The sequence below is a fragment of the Pelodiscus sinensis genome, chromosome 3 (assembly GCF_052426305.1).
Source record: "Pelodiscus sinensis isolate ZL-2025 chromosome 3, ASM5242630v1, whole genome shotgun sequence".
Classification (NCBI taxonomy): domain Eukaryota; kingdom Metazoa; phylum Chordata; order Testudines; family Trionychidae; genus Pelodiscus; species Pelodiscus sinensis.
This window is the reverse complement of record NC_143054.1, coordinates 44,182,369-44,203,274: the sequence shown is the minus strand read 5'-3', so window position 1 is coordinate 44,203,274 and position 20,906 is coordinate 44,182,369. Positions and strand designations below refer to the sequence as shown.

Sequence of the window (20,906 nt, the reverse complement as noted above, 5' to 3'; positions counted from 1 at the left end):
TCTGAATTACCCTGCTATTTCTCATGAAACAACAGCATTATTAGACAATAAGCAATTGAACTGATTTTGAAGAACTCTTTACAATTCAGAAGCTCACCATCTCTGCTTTGAAACGGACTTGAGAATGTTATTCATACTAGTTCTTTTCTTTAAAAAAAAATTAGATGAGTTAGTAGGAACTGACTAGTAAGCGTGTATTTGGGTAAGATTTGAAATATTCACTGACCTCATAGGTAATGTGCCCAATCTCTAAGTTGGTAAAAACTTTATACATAGTGACTAAGATTTTCAGTAATCCTTATGTTCAACTTGTCTGTCTGGGTTAGGGATGTTAATAGTTACCTGAGTAACCAATTAACCAATAATCAGTTGCTTGGCAGTTATGATACCAGTTAACTGCAACACCATCTCCCACACCCTCCACATGCTCTGCATTTAAAACTCAGACTAGCAGGCTGGCTCACTCCCATCCCATTAGTCTGAGTTCTAAATGAAGAGCACACATAGGAGTCACCTGCAGCATGGGTTGGCTGGGGCTCCCCAGGAATAGAACCAGGTGAACATTGGCTGCCAGGCTCACCTCACAGAGGGGCACCAAGTAACCATGTAACCACTAAGAATTTTAGTGGTTACAGTTATTAAAATAACCCATTTCTAACATCCCTAGTCTGGGTGGGAGCCTAGGGCTGGATTGCTCTAGAGGAGCTGTATTTTGTCTTCTGGGTAGCCAGTAGGGATATTAAAAAATGGTTAATTGGTTGACCATAAGCAACAAGGAGTCCTGTGGCACCTTATACACGAAGATGTATTGGAGCTTAAGCTTTCGTGGGCAAAGACCCACTTCGTCAAATGCATGTAGTGGAAATTTCCAGAGGCACGTATAAATTTCCAGAGGCAAGTTTCCTTGTCGCTTTTGCAGATCTAGACTCACACCGCTACCCCTCTGATTGCTAAGATTTTCATCAGTTACATGGTTAGCTATTATATGCTGTGAGCTTTGCAGTATGAAGTTTACACTGCAGAACTCACAGCACAGCCAGCTCGCCAGTAGCAAGGCCAGCAGCCAGTGTGTGCCGAGAGCCAGCTCTCAACCCCAATCCTGGGGAGCTGGTTGTGCTGCAGGCTCTGCAGTACAAGCTTTGTACTACACAGCCTACAGCATGGGGCAGCAGCTGGCTCTCTGGAAGCCAGTGCACACTGGAAGCTGGATTTTAAGCCACCTCTTGGCCTATTCCAGCTTACTACATTTAAAGTGCAGAACCACAGCAGGGGGCGTCCTGAATGTGGTACGAGCCGGGACTGAGCCAGGTTGCCTTCCTCTATCGACTGAGTACTTGATAAAAATGTTATTGGTTACTCCATTAGTAAATTAACCACATTTTAACATTCCTACTAGCAGAACCAAGAGCATCATTAACATATGACTACTAAGATGCTTGTTTTAACTGCAGAATCACAGTTAAAAAGGGATTGTGTGCACCTTGGAGGAATGGAAGAGTAATAACTGATCTAAAATATAAATTGCTCATGTTTGTTTCACCTTGGTATAGAATCAAAGCACCAGCACACAAATACAAAATAGAAGTGTGTCTGCAGGAAAAACCTAGTCCATCATATTTACACAAAGGTCATTACACTTGGAGCAAAACCCAGCCAGCATGGGATTCTGCTCTCTGGATGTTCAGTGCAAGAGCCCAATAGTGTCACTATATGCCATGCTGCCTTAATTACCAGACATGGCAACAAGCCTTTTGGTGACTTTGGAAAAAGACTCCATAGACCCATGTAACTTTTTATATTTAAAATTGGGATTAGGATTCAGAATTGCATAGTGAAGGAACTTTCTTGGCTTCTATGGTTGCAAACTACTGAATATGCCATCGATCAGCTCATAGATGAAAGCTTTAAGGACAGTTTGTTACTTACCACTAGAATGTCCAGTGAAATATCCAAATCCTGCAGTCCCTTAAGTGCTTTTATAATCTGGAAGAAAACATTATGTCACTCTACAAATAACATTTCATAATTATCCTACTATTCTTACCCTTTTGTAACACTTGAAGATGAAGAATTCCTCCCCTAACCTCTCAATTGATACTTTGCAATTTCAACTTTTTTATTAAGTTAGAAGTACACATACTAGCTCAGGAAAAATAAAAACAGCCCAAGCCTGTGTTCCCAAGAATATGATAATTTGGAAGAGAATTACAGATTAAATATCTCTTCCACTTCCTTCTTTAGTTTTGCATTTCTCTGACATTTCTAATACACTTTGAGTAGCATATTTGATCTTGATTGATTAACTTTCATTGGACTGAGTGTTAGTAATTCTGGCTTTTTTATTACAAATTCTATTCTGTTGCCCACTTGAATAATCTTTCCAGCAAAAGGAAAAGTTTGGCAAGCGTAGCTGGGCTGCTCCATAGAGGTATTTCTGCTACATCCTCCAATTTAGAAGGTGTACACAGAAGTCCAATAAATGGCATCGCTGTAAAAATGAGGTAAAAAGACCCTATAGTAGAAACTATTTGTATACTCCATCATCACACCTGACTTGGTGCTCCCCAGTCACTTATTTGGAGTATGTCATATGCCAGAATACAGGATGTACCTCCCTCGTCTAGCACCCTTAAGTCCTGACCAGTCCCTAACAAGGACATCTTCCAGACCAGGGGCAGTCAACGCCCATACTCCCTCCTCCTGCTGCCACTGGCTGCAGTGCTCTGCTCTAATAGCAGCAGATGGAGCAAGACTGAGTGAGCGGGGTCCGAAGTGGGGACAAGGGGGGTGCTCTGGGGAAGAGGCAGAGTGGATGCAGAGTCCTGAGTTCAGCCCTTCCGCAGCTGGTCTGTACTCCCAGCCTCCACTGTTAGCTGCAGGACTGCACTGCTGTCTCTTCCCGTGACCATACCCATACCCATACCCATGCCTGCTCCTCTCCCTCCCTCCCTGAGCTTGATCATTGCAAGTAAGCTCTGGGAGGACTGGAGAGGGAGGAGTTGCTAAGAACAAGGCCTGGCTTTTCCCCATGAGTGCTCCAGCCACAGAGCACCCATGGAGATAATGTACCACAGAGGTTGCCAGACTAAGGAAGTTCAGGCTATAGAGGTCGATCCTATAATACGTTTTTCACTAGATCTCACCATATGCAAATTACGGACCCTTCCTCAATGAGGAACACAAAATTACCAAACTCCCATTAAATTCCAATTCAATGCAGCCAGAGGTGAAGATGAGGCTACAGGTTTTTATTCAGTAGCACTATTTAGCAAGAGGGAGAGATGTTGTTATTCTCTTTCACATGCACAAAAGGAATCAGCTCTGTTCTGAATTTTAAAAAACCCACACCTTGATTTTCAGATAACAGTCCTGGGAGATTTCTGCAATTTTACTATGCTTCAAGTGAAACAAGTTGCAGAATTCCCCAGGACTATAAAACTGAGCTTTTCTTCCTGGTCTCAAACCACCACCAAAAAAACCCTTTGTTTAGACTTGCAAAAAGAACATACAATTTGATGATACACCCACAAGAGCAGCATTCTTAGTTTCACTTAGCTAGCCATAAGAATGCTTTTAAAACAACCTCAGCCACCTTTCCTTTCCTGAGGGCTTCTTTCCCCATACCGTACTATATTATATTTACAGAGAAAGAATGAATGATGGACTCTAGGCACAAGCTTCAGATCTTTTCAACTCATCCACATTTTGGGAGTGTTTGAGCAACTGTTTTAGTCATGCCCATCTATACATGCAACAGAGAAGAGGATTTTGCTAGGAACATGCACAGGTACATAGATCATGAGGTAAGGATCAGAACTTATTGGGAGTAGCATACAGTTCTACATGAACTATAGATTGGCATTTATAATTTTAGATCAGTTGTGACTCCTTAAACCCGCTGTATCAGGTGGAAGAGGTGCAGGAATTGTTGTTTTAGCAATACAGTAGATTTAAAAGAATGCCGGCAAGAGTAGATTAAAAGCCCATAAAATTATTACAAGTACTGTACAACCAAAATTATTATACACAAGAGGCTAGGAAAAATATTGTCCATTTCCCCCTCTTTTGATTCTATTTTGTGCATTGTCAGTTTCTCTGTGCCTCCTATACTGTCAGTCTTCCTATTTCCCAACAACAAGGGAGAAAACATTTAAAAACTAAATAAGTATGCTTGAAAAGCCACATGAATTGGTAGGTGGGCTCTGACTACCATAATACCCAAAACTCCTATACATTTTTAAAAATGTAACTTGATGTCAAGATTCAGTATCATTTTAAAGGATTCTAAATCTTCTGCAATTGCTGCAAAACAATCTCAAATTCTAATTAAAGTAAACAGAACAATTAAAAATAAGGTCTTCCAGGGGCCAGTAGAAGCAGCCTCAGATATAAAGAGCTCTTTAATTTCAGTAAGTGGGAATGTAGTTTGCATTCCAAAAGAAAAGTGCTATTTTCCCTGAAGACTCTCCATCCCCAGTCTTAATCCCTATTGCCAGTCACTTAGCAGAAACAGATCAAACAGTGTTATAGAGCTGAATGGTAAACTTAGGATACTTCTCTCTTTCCTAAGAAATCCATCAGAAAAGTCTGATGCACAATTTGTTCATAGGTTTTCTGTCAAAGTTACTAGACACTAACTTAACTATATATTTTTTTAAAACCTAAAATATTTTACACATCTATGATCAGCATATAAACATAAATTTTATAACATCACTATTTCTTTTTAGAGTTAAAGAGCACATAACTCAGATATTTAGCCATATAGAAGGACTGGACACCAAACAAACTAGAATTATCCTCAGACATAGAAACTTTTTAAGAGTCAAATCTAGCATCAGAGTAAAATTGCTGAATTAGACGTTTTGATCACTAAGAACATTAAAGGAAGAGACAACTTAAAATCATCCAACTTCTAACATACTTTGGAACATTAATTCAGCTTTACGAATTAACTTATCCTTAAGCTCTGCAGTAAGATTTCAGGGAATACATATTGTCTTATAGCTAATGTCAACATCAAATTTATCAGACACACCACTTCAAAACTAGCAGGCCAACATGCCATAAATGCATGTACATGGCAGGCAATTCTGATAACTTTTTTTGGTACTTTTAAATCTCACCTACCAATATATTGTAATGTTACTATACCAAGGCTGCAATATCAGTTTTGCTTTCTTGAAACATGTAACACAAGAACCAACCAATTGTATTAGAAAAATACAAATGGAAAGAATAAATCAGATTTCCTGACAATACTTTTTATGGAAAGCACCTCCTGTTCTCTAGAAAGCATGGGATGGCTGAGTCTGCAGTGAGATCATTCACTATGTATGGGAATACCAGAGGACAGACAGCTCGGTTTACTTTGTACTATAAATGGGCAATGTGAATGCCAGCAGCTAGTCTGGCAATAAAAATGGCTGACCTCACAACCCAATACAAGAGAGTGTGAAGTCTGAACACTGACAGCAATACACACAGATGCAACTGTTCCTGTCTCATTTAGGAGCCATCTAACTTTCATACAGGTATGATCAAAGAAGGAGAAAAATGTATCTTATTAAACAAAACTGTAATAAAATTTTTCAGATGACAGCCCAGCTATCATCTTAAAATCAAATTTTTACGTAAGTAACCATGATCCAATGCCTATCAACATATGCCCTTTGCCAAAATAAGTGTACACAAGGCATAACAAAAATACATTTAAACTTTTCATCTGCCAGTCTCAGAGCTCTCTACAAGCATGAACTGAAATCCAAAACACTCTTTTGGTATGATTTGCCCAATATCTCAGCATAATTAGCTCATTGGACTATAGTCAGAGATTAATGCAATTTTTCCTATAAATATTTTATTTATTCCATCCACTCTTTTGTTGTAAAAGTGAAAATCTTTACACTATTTTATAAGAGGCCCTGACTACATTTTTAGCTAAACCCCCAAATTTGAAAGGAATTCTACAGGAATTCTTTTAAAAAAATATTTAGAGTGTAAAGAAAAACAATATCCTTTCACTTGAACGTTATTTTTTATTCATGTCTAGAAAATAGATAATTAAGAAATAGCCTGTTTTATAGCAGCACCAGTCTTCCAGTTTCTTCCCCAATACCAAACAGAAATATCTGCTTAACTCATCTACTTTCCTTCTGTATCATTATTGACAATTTTACCATTATTATCTAATAAAATATTAAAACATGGCTAGAATTTCTTTTGCGCCTCATTTCAAAAATGCCTTTAACTCTACTGGTCATATTTTTATTGATGTATTTAGCTTCCCTCAGCAATTGCCTGCATTTAATGACTGCTAGTTTATAGCCATTGCTGTCAGCATTCCCTTTTTAATGTGTTGTATATTTTCATTCTGCATTGCTGTTTACCATTCTTAACCAAGTTGTTGGTTTTGAAAACCAACAAAGTCTGTTGTGATTGCTGCACTCTTTTGGGAGCAGATACAAAACTCCCAGTCATCATTCACATCAATTGGGAGGGAAAATATACACAACAATTTCAACATCAGTAAATTAGCCCTTTTAAAGAAGCAAGTATACATTATTTGTCAGCACACAAACACACACACACACACACACACACACCCCTCTCAGAACACTGTACATTTACTAGTTTAAAATTATTTTAAATTTGACAGCAAATCCTTTCAAACAGTACAACCCAGATCTACAAAGGTACTTATGCATAAAGAGGATTTCAGGGACAAATGCACTCCACAAAACCCTTATTCAGGTGTTAACTAATTCTTCAGATGCCTGAACTTACCCAGAGCCTAACCTTTTGCAGTTCTTCACAGGCTTAAGTTTTGGTCTGGACATGCACACTGTCACACTAAGCATGTGGATGCCTATCTATAAAATTGGAGAAGATAGGCCTTTGCCTTCCTATCTCACTAATGGGGCTCAACTCTGCAGGTGTGTTTTGAGGCTGGCTGGCTGCCAGATTGAGTCTTTCAAAATCTGTCCAGAGCAAGAAAAGGGAATTGGTGACCATCTTGTACATTTTAGTCAGATATTCAGAGCTCTCTCCAGAGAGGTGAGGGAGACTACCATTCACACCACCTTCCTCCAGCTCAGTGTTTCCCAACCAGGGTTCCGCAGAACCCTGGGGTTCTGCAGACCATCACCAGGGGTTCTGCAAGAAATCATGGAATAAATAACATTGAGCATGGCCTGGAGCATCTGTCACGCCCTTTGCCTCCCACCCTGGCACTCTGCTGACTTCTGCGCTGCTCAGCCAGGCCGCCGTGCAGGAGCAAGCAGCCATTTGGGCTCCACGAGTGAGAGGCAGGAGGGGGAGGAGAAGAGAAAGAGAAAGAGAGAGGCAGGAGGGGGAGGATACAGGCAGTCCCCGGGTTATGTACAAGATAGGGTCTGTAGGTTTGTTCTTAAGTTGAATCTGTATGTAAGTCGGAACTGGCGTCCAGATTCAGCCGCTGCTGAAACTGATCAGTTTCAACAGCGGCTGAATCTGGACGCCAGTTCTGACTTGCATACAGATTCAACTTAAGAATCTCAGGCATCCCCAAGTCAGCTGCTGCTGAAACTGATCAGCAGCTGATTCCAGGAAGCCCCAGGCAGGGGCTTCCTGTAGTCAGCCACTGGTCAGTTTCAGCAGCGGCTGACTTGGGGACGCCTGGGGCAGAGCAGCTGGGGTGCTGCTGGGTTGGTCCAGTAGCGCGGCCGCTCCTCGGCGCTACTGGACCAACCCAGCAGCACCCCAGCTGCTCTGCCCCAGGTGTCCTGATTCAGCCGCTGCTGAAACTGATCAGCAGCAGCTGAATCAGGACACCTGGGGCAGAGCAGCTGGGGTGCTGCCGGGTTGGTCCAGTAGCACCAAGGAGCGGTGCTGCGGGACCAACCAGCAGCGCCCCACCTGCTCTACCACAGGCCTGGGGCTTTGCTCCACATCTCCCTGGTCTGCTGGGGGGGAGGGGGCACTAGCTGCACACACCCCCAGCCGACCAGGGACACGGGGAGCAAAGCCGCAGCAGCGGCGGGGTGCCGCGCTTCTGAGGCTTTGCTCTAGCAAAGCCTCAGAGACGCGGGACCCCTCCCCCTCCCGGCTTTGCTCCAGGTGTCCGTGGTCTGCTGGAGATGGTCCCCAGCAGACCAGGGGCACCCGGAGCAGCTTTTCTCGCCCCGGAGGTCGAGGTGGCGGGACCACTGCGCTCTGGGCGGTCCCACTGCCTGCAAGCTCCGGGGCGAGAAAGCCCCGTTCGTAAGTGCGGATCCGACATAAGTCGGATCCACGTAACTCGGGGACTGCCTGTATTTGAAATTTGAAAAAGAGATTAGATAATACAAGAAGAGACAGGAAAAAAGCTCCAATTTTTTTTCTTACAATGCAAGCTGACATATAAACAGCTCTTTACAAATAAATTTTCTTGAAAAAAATTTAGCAGTAATTGAATTGCGCTCCCCACTGTCAACTTTTTCTGGCCAAGCAAACGTTTTCATACGTAAGGGTTCCTCGGGATATGAAAAATTATTTTAGGGATTCCTCCATAGGAAAAAGGGTGGTAATCTCTGTGCCAGCTTAAGCAGAGGAGGAAATTAAACCTGGGTTTCCCCACTATATACCGGGGAAGAGCTCTAACTACAGGGTTATAAGTGGTAAAGTAGGCAGTAATTCCCCATCTCCTCACCCCCCACCCCTTTCATATGGTTTGAGGCAGGTGTCTTACTCATTTTCACAAGACATCACTGGGGTCAGGCAGCTTAAGTGCTCAAGGACAAGCCATGTCAGGCACCCATGCGAAGCCTGAATTCAGGTGTCTAACTTCATGAGGGGGACAGGACATAGAACACACCACTCGTCAGTATCTCCCACCATGCTTAAGTGGCTCTCCGCCTAGCACAATGGCTTTTTGGCATCACATTCTAAGGCACCTGTCTCTCCCCATACATTGTATAAGGTACCCAGGTGTCTAACTGGGCTTTATGGACCACATTGTTGTTTCAATGATTTTGTAGATGACTAAGAGCTAGACCTTGCAAAACTGAGCGATGCAATGCCCAAGTCCCTTTATGGATTCTAGACAAAGTTGTGAAATTTCCCGCTACCACCCAGTTATACAGATACATACGTTTTTAAAATGTCAACCATTGGAAATTGAGGCAGGGCTCTGGAAGTCAAACATGATTCCCCCTTCCATTACCAATTAAAAAAAATATTCCACAGGCCAGCTACAGCTTGCACTCACACCAGCGTATGCCAGTGAAGGTTAGTGGATTTGCAGAGTTGAAAGTGGATGTATAATCTGCAAGCCACAGTTGCAGGTGTCACTGGGGATATAGCCTGCAGAAACAACAAAAACTATTCAATATAGGAAAACAACATAAGAACAGAAGAACGGCCGTTCTGGGTCAGACCAGAGGTCCATCTAGCCCAGTAGCCTGTCTGCCAACAGTGGCCAGCACCAGGTGCCCCAGAGAGGGTGGACCAAAGACACTGATCAAGCGATTTGTCTCCTGCCATCCTTCTCCGGCCTCTGACAAACAGAGGCCAAGGACACCAATTCTATCCCCTGGCTAATAGCCTTTTATGGACCTAACCTCCATGAAATTATCTAGCTTCTCTTTAAACTCTGTTATAGTCCTAGCCTTCACAGCCTCCTCTGGCAAGGAGTTCCACAGGTTGACTACACGCTGTGTGAAGAAGAACTTTCTTTTATTAGTTTTAAACCTGCTACCCATTAATTTCATTCGGTGCCCTCTAGTTCTTCTATTATGGGAATTAATAAATAACTTCTCTTTATTCGCCCTCTCCACACCACTCATGATTTTATATACCTCTGTCATATCCCCCCTCAGTCTCCTCTTTTCTAAACTGAAGAGTCCCAGTCGCTTTAACCTCTCCTCATATGGGAACCGTTCCAAACCCCTAATCATTTTAGTTGCCCTTTTCTGAACCCCTTACAAGGCCAAAATATCTTTTTTGAGGTGAGGAGACCACATCTGTACACAGTATTCAAGATGTGGGCATACCATAGTTTTATACAAGGGCAGTAAGATATTCTGGGTCTTATTTTCTATCCCTTTCTTAATAATTCCTAGCATCCTATTTCCCTTTTTGACCACCACTGCACACTGTGTGGAAGTTTTCAGAGAACTATCCACGATAACTCCAAGATCTCTTTCCTGATTTGTCGTAGCCAAATTAGCCCCCCATCATACTGTACCTATAGTTGGGGTTATTTTTCCCAATGTGCATTACTTTACACTTATCCACATTAAATTTCATTTGCCATTTTGTTGCCCACTCAGTTTGGTGAGATCTTCTTGGAGTCCCTCACAGTCTGCTTCTGTCTTGACTATCCTAAACAATTTGGTATCATCTGCAAACTTTACCACCTCACTGCTTACCCCTTTCTCCAGATCATTTATGAATAAGTTGAAAAAGATTGGTCCCAGGACTGACCCTTAGGGGACAACACTAGTTACCCCTCTCCATTCTGAAAATTTACCATTTATTCCTACCCTTTGTTTCCTGTCTTTTAACCAGTTCTCAATCCAAGAAAGGACCTTCCCTCTTATCCCATGGCCATGTAATTTACACAAGAGCCTTTGGTGAGGGACCTTGTCAAAGGCTTTCTGAAAATCTAAGTATACTAAATCTACTGGATCCCCCTTGTCCGCATGTTTGTTAACCCCTTCAAAGAACTCTAATAGATTAGTAAGACATGATTTCCCTTTACAGAAACCATGTTGACGTTTGTCCAACAAATTATGTTCTTCTATGTGCCTCACAATTTTATTCTTTACTATTGTTTTGACTAGTTTGCCCAGTACTGAAGTTAGACTTACCGGTCTAATTGCCAGGATCGCCTCTAGAGCCCATTTTAAATATTGGTGTCACGTTGGCTACCTTCCAGTCATAAGGTACGGAAGCCGATTTAAAGGATAGGTTACAAACCATAGATAATAGTTCAGCAATTTCCCATGTGAGTTCTTTTAGAACCCTTGGATGAATGCCATCCAGTCCCAGAGATTTGTTAATATTAAGTTTTTCTATTTGTTCCAAAACCTCCTCTAATGACACTTCAATCCGGGACAGTTCCTCAGATTCATCACCCACAAAGGACGGTGCAGATTTGGCAATCTCCCCAACGTCCTCAGCCGTGAAGACTGAAGCAAAGAAATCATTTAGTTTCTCCGCAATGGCTTTATCATCCTTGATTGCTCCTTTTATACCTCGATCATTTAGGGGACCCACAGGTTTTTTAGCAGGTTTCCTGCTTCTTATGTACTTAAAAACATTTTGTTATTTCTTTGAGTTTTTGGCTAGCTGTTCCTCAAAATCTTTTTGCTTTTCTTCTTACATTTTTACATTTGATTTGACAGTGTTTATGTTCCTTTCTATTTATCTCACTAGGACTGGACTTCTACTTCTTAAAAGATACCTTTTTGTCCCTCAATGCTTCTTTTACATGGTGGTTAAGCCACGGTGACTCTTAGGTCCCTTGCTATGTTTTTTTAATTTGGGGTATACATTTAAGTTGAGCCTCTATTATGGTGTCTTTCAAAAGTTTCCATGCAGCTTGCAGGGATTTGGCTCTAGTCATTGTGCCTTTTAGTTTCTGTTTAACTAACCTCCTCACTTTTGTTTAATTCCCCTTTTTGAAATTAAATGCCAGGGTGCTGGACTGCTGAGGTGTTCTTCCCACCACAGGTCCTGTAACAGTTATCTCTTGGCCCTGATCCTGCGCTCCACTCAGGACTAAATCGAGAATTACCTCTCCCCTTGTGGGTTCCTGCACCAGCTGCTCTAAGAAGCAGTTATTTAAGCCATTGAGAAATTTTATCTCTGCTTCTCTTCCTGAGGTGACATGTATCCAGTCAATATGGGGGTAATTAAAATCCCCCATTATTAGAGTTCTTTATTTTGGTAGCCTCTCTAATCTCCCTCAGAATTTCAATGTCAGTATCGCTGTCCTGGTCAGGTGGTCAGTAATATATGCCCACTGCTAATTTCTTATTGGAGCATGGAATTACTATCCATAGAGATTCTATGGAACATGTTGATTCATTTAATATTTTTATTTCATTTGATTCTACATTATCTTTCACATACAGTGCCACTCCGCCACCCACCCGGCCTGCTCTATCCTTTTGATATATTTTATATCCCGGTATGATTGTGTCCCACAGATTTTCCTCATTCCACCAGGTTTCAGTGATGCCTAGTATGTCAATCTCCTCCTTTAATACGAGGTACTCTAGTTCACCCATCTTATTAGTCAGATGCCTAGCATTTGTGTAGAAGCACTATAAAAATTTGCCACTGCTTATTTGTCTGCCCTTCCCCAATGCATTGGATTCCTTTATATGCGGTTGTTTGTCTGCTCTGGCCCATGGTTTGTCCTCCCCTCCTCTCTTTCTGACTATAGCTTAGAGAATCTCTATCAACGGATTCTCCTCTAAGAGAAGTCTCCCTCCAATTTACATGCATCTCCGCACCAATCAGCTTTCCCCCATCTCTTAGTTTAAAAACTGCTCTACGGCGTTTTTAACATTTGGTGCCAGCAGTCTGATTCCACCCTGGTTTAGGTGGAGCTCATCCTTCCTGTATAGGCTCCCCCTCTCCCACAAGTGTCCCCAGTTCCTAATAAATCCAAACCCCTCTTCCCTACACCATTGTCTCATCCACGCATTGAGACTCCGAAGCTCTGCCTGCCTACCTGGCCCTGCGCGTGGAACTGGAAGCATTTCTGAGAATGCCACCATAGAGGTCCTGGACTAAATTTGGCCTCCAGGACATCTCTCCTACCCTTCCCTATGTCATTGGTTTCTACATGTACCACGACCACCGGCTCCTCCCCAGCACTACACATAAGTCTATCTAGATGCCTCGAGAGATCCGCAACCTTCGCACCAGGCAGGCAAGTGACCATACGGTTCTCCCAGTCATCACAAACCCAACTATCTATGTTTCTAACGATCGAATCACCTACTACTAACACCTGCCTCTTCCTAGCAACTGGCATTCCCTCCCCCTCAGAGGTATCCTCAGTGCGAGAGGATACCGCAATATCCTCTGGGAGGAGGGTCCCAACTACGAGATGGTTTCCCTCTGCTCCCATTGAATGCTCTGTTTCCTTGAGACTTTAATCCTCCTTAAGAGCATTGGGGCTCTCAGACTGGAGGTGGGACAGTACTACAGTGTCCCAGAAAGTCTCATCAACATATCTCTCTACCTCCTCCAGTTCAACTACCCTGGCCTGCAAAGCCCGAACTCGGTCTCTGAGGGTCAGGAGCTCCTTGCAACGGGTGCACACATACGCCACCCGCCCACAGGGCAGGTAATCATACATGTAACACTTGACGCAATAAACAGGATAGCCCCCACTCTGCTGCTGGGCTTCTGTCTCCATTTTTCTTATGGATAAGTTTAAGTATGAACTGGGCTTCTTTTTAAATCTCTGGAATATAGATTATTATAAGAGTTATGTTTTAAAGAAGGTCAGAAGTCACTAGCGCCCTCTAACCTCCCTCTCCAAACTCGCTGTTAGCTGCTCCTGTTCTCAAGCTCCCTGGTCGCTGACTCACAGGCTTATATAGCTCTGGTAGCTCCTCCCCCTGACTGAGGCTCAGCCATTTAACAGAGGCTTCTAGATTTCAAACCTTAGAAGGTCCTTCAAACAAACAAACCAACCAACGTGCCATTTTGACTCTCATAACCAGCACAAATAGCAAATACATTTGAAATAGAAGATGTAAGTGCCTTAATTAAAATAGAGAGAGAGAGAGAGAGAGAGAGAGAGAGAGAAAGAAAAATGTAACCATAAAATGTATTCCAAGTTTTTAAGTTCAGTAACCATGGATTATTATTGAAAAATTATAGCTGTTCTCTGTGTACAACAACTTTGACAGAAACTGAGAACTTTAATGCCTTACAACACGCAACCAACGCTTTTAACTTTCAATTACGGTGCCTGATTAAAAGTTACACTTACAGAGGGCTGGTCTACACTGGGAAGTTGCATCCAAAATCCACACCCTTGAAACACACAAGTAGGCTGCTTTAACCCCCAGTATAGAAAGCACTCCGTCAACAGGAGACTTTTTTCATTGATTGTTGGGCTTTTTACTGCCTGTTGGGGAGATAGATTACCTACAGGAGACCCCTCCTACTGGCATAAGTAATGTTTACACTGAAGCTCTACATCAGCACAGCTACAGCTCTGCTGCAGTAATGCAACAAGCACAAATACCCTCAGCTTCCTTTAAACACCATGTTGGATGCCCACACCCTGGTTGTCAGGATATTGTGGCTGGTAAAAGGATAAACAGCAGCCAGTGGAATCCTGCTAATCTTCCCTTCCAGGTCTGGTTTCATCTTCATTTGCTTTAGTGCTGCTGATTAAATTCAAATGCTGACACTTCATATCAGAATGATCTGTGTTTGAGGTTTTCTTCTGGGTTTTTCCCATCTAGTTCTGACTTTTTAGCTCCTGGACAATACCACTATTCTACAAGCTACTGAATTCCTTTTCAAGTTTAGGAGCAGCTTTGTTCTTCCTGCATGTCAGGAATATGCAGTAACTTTCTCACGCTGACAGCTGTAGCCTTTCTTGGCTATATAGCATTAGCAAATACACAAAGGCTCATATCACACTTAAAATCACTAATATAAAGTACTTTGCACCCCAGAAGCTCAACGTGTTTTCTAATCTCAGTGCCATGCCTTCAGACATAACTAACGTTGTGTGCTACTTAGATGGGCTTGCTTTAGATAACTCTATTATATCAGTCACAAGTTTTAATGATCTTCTCACTTTCCTGTTCTTCATTCTCATCATAAATCACCACCACCACTACCAATTTAGAACGTTTCCTGATAAGCAAGTGCATGTCTAAGCACAGGATAAAACTTCGTTCTGCTCCAGGATGAAGTGAGTGAAGAGAAATTACAACAAAGGCCAATTTACTACAAATTAGCTTCTAAAACACTCATACTAGCAGCACCACTTGGAATAACAAAACTAATCTAAGAGATCGTGTTTAGCTTAATCAATGATTCTTCAAATACTTCTAACCTAGAGCAGCGGTCCCCAACACTGTGCCCGCGGGTGCCATGGCGCCCACGGGGGCATTTGTTTGCACCCGCCAAATGCTCTGGGCTGGCCCAGTCCTGGGCACATGGCGCATGCAAGGTCCCGGAGCTAGCCCCCGGGCACGTGGCGACTTGGGCGCTCTGGCCCCTGGGCACGCGGTGACTTGGGCGCTCTGGCCCCCGGGCACGCGGCACATGGCTCATGGGGGGGTGGCATATGCGTGGCCCCGCCCCCAGGTGTACAAGTGTCCCCACCCTCTGGCGCCCGGCAGGTGAATGGCCACGCTCCGTGGCGCCCAGCAGCTTCAAATAGTTTGGGACCACTGACCTAGAGTAATATTATCCAGTAGAACCTCAAAGTTACAAGCTGACTAGTCAACTGCACACCTCAGCTGAAACCACAAGTACGCAATCAGGCTGCAGCAGTCAGCAGGAATGAATACAGTACAGTAATTCTTCATTTAACACTATAGATGCATTTCTGAAAATGTTCATGCTAAGCAAAAAAGTGCTATACAGGGTCAATTATCCTATTAAAAATAACAGAAAAGGTGGGGGTTGCATTTCAGGTGGTGGCAGCAGCAAAGTCAATTTTTTGTTGGTGCTGGGTCATCAATGTCAATTAGATATATAGCAACACATGTCACCACGGTTTGTTAAAACACAAAGGCTATGACTAGACCGGCATGATTTTCCGCAAATGCTTTTAACGGAAGAGTTTTTCCGTTAAAAGCACTTGCGGAAAAGGGCGTATAGATTGGCAGGGACGCTTTTCCGTAAAAACAATTTTTGCGGAAAAGAGTCCGTGTCAATCTAGACGCGGTTTTGCGCAAGAAAGCCCCCATCGCCATTTTCGCCATCAGGGCATTTTTGCGCAAAACAGTTTTTAGCTGTCTACACTGGCCCTCTTGCGCAAAAACATTTCCGGAAAAGGGCTTTTGCCTGAACGGCAACGTCAAAGCATTTGCGCAAGAAGCACTGATTTCAGACAGTAGAACATCAGTGCTTTTGCGCAAAATCAAGCGGCCAGTGTAGACAGCTGGCAAGTTTTTGCACAAAAGCAGCTGCTTTTGCGGAAAAACTTGCCAGTCTAGACGCAGCCTCTGACAAACACGTGAGTGAGCAAAAGAGCACTGTGACCACATGTATTCATCCACTCATGCGTATTACCACTGTTTTCACCAACTTATACCGCCACACGAAGTAGTCCACCACTTGATTATTTTCGTGTTATTTTGGGGACGGTCGTGTTAGTCTAAAAACTTTCCCAAAAAAAGTTCTATTGCGAAAATGTGTTAAGCAGATACATGTTAAACGACTAATTACTGTACAGGAGCAGCTCTCAAATTGAGTCAGGATCCCAAAGTGGGTCACAACACCATTTTAATAGGGCCACTAGGGCCAGCATTAGACTTTATGGGACACAGGGCTGAAGCCCGAATTCTAACCCTCCCTAGAGCAGTGAAGCTTGGATTATGGCCCCTCTCTCTGGCCCCCTCCCAGGGTAATGTAGTAACTTTGTCAGAAGGGGATCACTGTGCAATAAGGTTGGAGAATGCCTGCAATATTGTATTGTGTTAAACCACTATAAAAAAAAATAAAAATAAAGGGGAAGATTTAAAAAAACTCATTAGGTAAGGAAACTATTCTGTACCTGATTTGTTTAAATTAAGGGGGCTAAAGGCAGCGTTTTTCTTCGGCATAAAAAATGTTTAAGGCTGTATTAAACTCAATATTCAGTTATAAACTTTTGACAGAACCACCATAATGTTTTGAATAGAGTTGCAAACATTGCAGAGTTATGAGCAACCTTTATTCCAAAGATGTTTTTTATTCTGAGGTTCTACTGGGCATTAGGGATGTAAGTGACTCAAATAGTCAACTACCCAATAAGCCTAAGCTTATCACTACTCAACTAGTTGCTTCTCTCACTGCTGCCTCTGACACAGAGGCAGCAAGTGGGGAGCAGGAGTCCGCACTGGTGGGAGACGGTTTAAAAGCAGTTTATCCCCAGCACCTTCTCCACAGGGAGGCAGAAGCGCAGCAGGGGACCTTGCACAAGCTGGGATTGAGCATTATCATCTCGTGCCCAGTCCCAGACAGCTAAAGCTCTGCCTTTAAATGTGGTGAAAGCCTGGCGACTCTTATTAAATTTAAAAAGCAGAGTCACAGCAAACCCCCTTATCAACTACGCAGTTAACTTACTAACCACTATTTAACATCCCTACTGGGCATGTGACTAGTCCCATTGAATTCAACAGGGCTACTCATATAAGGCAGCACTGATGGAAAGAACTGGCATATCAACATCCTTGTTATACCAGTTCATCATGGCATACCTTAGAGACAGCACACACAAATTAAAGGTAAAATTCATGAGAATAAGCACAGATTTCTGCAGCAGCATGAGCTTTAATACGTAATTGTGGGTAAAAGATCACTTAAAGTAAATGTCAAACTACAGATAAATAGAGGTCTTTATAATATACTTTAGAAAGATAATTAGAAATGCTAAATTCTTGAGATTTTATTCCTATTGCTTTTTAAGCCCATTTATTAGCACCTCCTAATAGGTGTCTATTAGATTGGCTGTACACATCAAAAGGACATTTGAGTCTCTCCCACAGGGATCCTGTTGTTCTGGAGCACGGTTTCTCAACCAATGGTACCAGTACACTTAGGGGTACTGGAGAGAACTCGGAGGGGGAGGGGGTACATCAACACAACTGAAATTTAGAGAAAACTGAATTTTTGTTTGAAGTTTTACAGTGCTTTATTATTTTTGTACTTTTTACACCCAAATATTTCGTCGTCCACCCGGCTACAACTAAATTGTTTAAACAAATGTGTTGCAATGGTAGACAAAAAAATGTGTGTGGCTTCAAACTGTAGGTACTGGGGGTACTTACGATTTGTTGGGGTTTTTTTTAAAGGGGTACTTTATAAAATAAAGGTTGAGAAACACTGTTCTGGAGGATGTTTGAGTTTCTCCCATAGGGATCTTGTTGTTCTGGAGCGAGGCCGTGTTCAGAGGATCCCACCCACGGGCCAGGTGTTGAACCCCAAACCTCACCGGGGGCCGCAGCAGCCCCCCGGTTGAGTAGCCCTGCTCTAGGTGCTCAGGATGAAGCATGAAAAGCAGCCAGGCGTTATCAGCTGAAGACAAGGAGGTCAGGGAAACCCCAGACGCCCATCGGAGGGCGAGCTACCAAGACACCGTAGCTTGTGTGCGGGGGACAGAGGGGAGCAGCCGTCCAGAAAGGGGGACAGAGGGGAGCACCCCCCGTAAGGCTGACTGCAGCCTCCTTCCTGGGCAGGTGCGGGCAAGACGGTACCTTTTGGGGATCCTGGGTCTGGCCGAGCCGCTCTTTCAGATACAAGACCCTCGGCACCACGCTCGCAGCCTCTGCCATAGTACAGCGCCCGGCCCAGCTACAGCCGGGCAGCTCCCAGCCTGCTCTCTCGGCGGAACGCAGCTCTCCCCGGCGCGCCTCTTATAGCCGCGTCCGGAGCGCCGCAGCCATGCCGGCCGGACTACTCCCCGCCGCGCCCCTCGCTCCTTGCGGGCTGGCGGGGCTGGGCGGGGCTGTGAGCTGAGCCTCTCCCGGGCCTGGGCCTGGGCCCGGGCCCCTGCGTGCCGCTCTCTGCGCTCATGGTTTGGCTATTCCCGCCCTTCGGTGCCCCCGCGGCGCTTTCCAGCCTCTCTCCCTCGAGGCGCCCCCTTCCCCGCCAGCCTTTCCCCTAGATTCTCCCACGGCAGGGTCCAGAATATTGGTAATGCCCAGAGCCCGCACTCCCCCCAACCCACTCACACCTGCCTAAACCTTGGGGCGGGGGAGGGGGCAGTTTGGGAGCTGGGTGCCGGCTGAGCGCTGAGGCCCGGTTGAGGGGTTCAGGAAAGGAGTTGGGTAGCAGAAGGTGTGAGGTGCATGGGAATGTGGGTGTGGGAGGGAGTCTGGGTGCTGGGTGCAGACTCTGGGCTGGGGCGGGGGGGGGTGAGGGTGCAGACTCTGATAAGGAGCTTGAGGGCTGCAGGAGGAGTTTGTGTGCAAGGGACGCTGGCTCTGGGATGCGGAGGAGAGTGGTGGGAGCTCTGCTTACCTGGGATACCCAGATGGGAGAAGCAAGGATTTCTGCACACTGCTGCCCTGAGGCACTAACCCCGCAGCCTTCCATTAGTCACAGGGGCACTTGAGGTGGAGACAGTGCACAGAGATACACACACAGGGGGCTGCGGGAACGTGCTGGTAGTGGCATGGAACTGCCCAGCTGTGTAGCCAGTTGTGGTTGGTGAGGGAAGGGGCCTGGATTGTTTTACGTCTTCTGGGGGCAGCAGAAGGGTCTGAGAGATGTGTGGGGGGAGCATGTTGGCTGGCAGGTGTGGCTGGTGGAGAGACCTGGCCCCAAATTTTGGTGGAGTTGGGCCCCCAGCTAGGCTCATATCACTCTCCATGCCTTTGGCATGTTGCACCTCTCGTCACCTTTCTCCCCTACCCAGTTGGTCTTCGAGCTGCTTGAAAAACAATTAATTGTATTGTCAAGAACCTCAGGATTGTTGGCAGTGTTGTTGTAGCCTGGCGGTGGGTCTCAGGCAGGCCTGCCGATAAGTGGTAGGTGCAAAGGGGGCAACTGCCCCAGGGCCCAGCAATACAAAAGGGGCCAGAGCTCCTGGTTGCTGTGGAAGTGGCCAGAACCCCAGGCTCTTTAAATCACTGCTGCATGGTGCGCTCTGAGCAGCGTTGAGGGCTGCCGAGGGGAAGTGTGATGCTCTCTGGGTGGCACTGTGAGCTGCCTGGCCCCAGCCCCACACCTGCCGGAGACCCTGCCCCTTCCCAGGATGTGGAGCAGCTCCTCCCTTCCCCATCTTGCTGGGGGCTTGGCAAATCTGTCAGGTCTGCTGGTCTCAGGATCAAAAAAGAGCCAGGTGGGGGAGGGCTGGACATAGCTTTGGAAATGGACCAACTTCTGTGAGGGTATGTCTACACTACCTTCCTAGTTCGAACTAGGGGGGTAATGTAGGCATTCCGCACTTGCAAATGAAGCCCGGGATTTGAATTTCCCGGGCTTCATTTGCATAAGCGGGGCGCCGCCATTTTTAAAACCCCGCTGGTTCGAACCCCGTGCAGCGCGGCTACACGGGGCACGAACTAGGTAGTTCGAACTAGGCTTCCACGATGGAATGAGGAGTAACGGTAGTTCCAACTAGGAAGACTAGTTCGAACTACCTAGTTCGTGCCCCGTGTAGCCGCGCTGCACGGGGTTCGAACCAGCGGGGTTTTAAAAATGGCGGCGCCCCGCTTATGCAAATGAAGCCCGGGAAATTCAAATCCCGGGCTTCATTTGCAAGTGCGGTATGCCTACATTACCCCCCTAGTTCGAACTAGGAAGGTAGTGTAGACATACCCTGAGAGAAAGAGCCAAGCTTTGGAGCCTGTGCAGATTGAGTTGCACAGCTTGTCTCTACCCCCAAATTGGGCCAGTCAAAACTATGGCTTCTAGCACTTTGTCTCTCCAACGAAACACAGTCCGGGAAACTCAGTTCTCTTGTTATTTTGTCCCCACAGGTTTTCACCCAGCTCCAGTTTGCCTTTTCTCCAGCTTAGAGGAGCAGAGCTCTCATGGACCCATTCCTCCTCTTGTTAATTGTGGACTCCCTACTTCTGTAACTCTCTAAGCAGCCCATATTTCTTCCATCTCTTCCCTCTACATTGTTTTTTTTCCAGTAACTTCTGTTCAGGGAGCAGATGTGAAGAACACAAAGCCTTTGCTTTCCTTTTCCTCCCCAGCCATCATCATCATCACTATGCGAGGGCCAGAGCCAGTGCTTA

At 44.8% G+C, this 20,906-nt stretch overlaps 1 protein-coding gene across 2 annotated transcripts in view; it reads right to left on the bottom strand.

Annotated features, from left to right (window-relative positions):
* The window catches only part of LOC102453875 (elongin-A-like), a 43,049-nt gene extending 24,370 nt beyond the window's left edge, over nucleotides 1-18,679 (bottom strand). Inside the window, exons 1-2 of one of the 2 annotated variants that reach the window (XR_003087053.3) lie at nucleotides 18,414-18,679; nucleotides 1,927-1,983 (exon numbers count right to left, since the gene is read on the bottom strand). Coding sequence is in view for 1 of the 2 variants with exons in the window: in XM_025178826.3 (XP_025034611.3) it covers nucleotides 1,927-1,983; nucleotides 18,414-18,491 (135 nt within the window). In the remaining variant the exon portion in view is untranslated. The remainder of the gene's footprint in view (nucleotides 1-1,926; nucleotides 1,984-18,413) is intronic. The other variant, XM_025178826.3, reaches the window with a different exon arrangement.
* Between the last annotated feature and the right edge of the window lie 2,227 nt (nucleotides 18,680-20,906).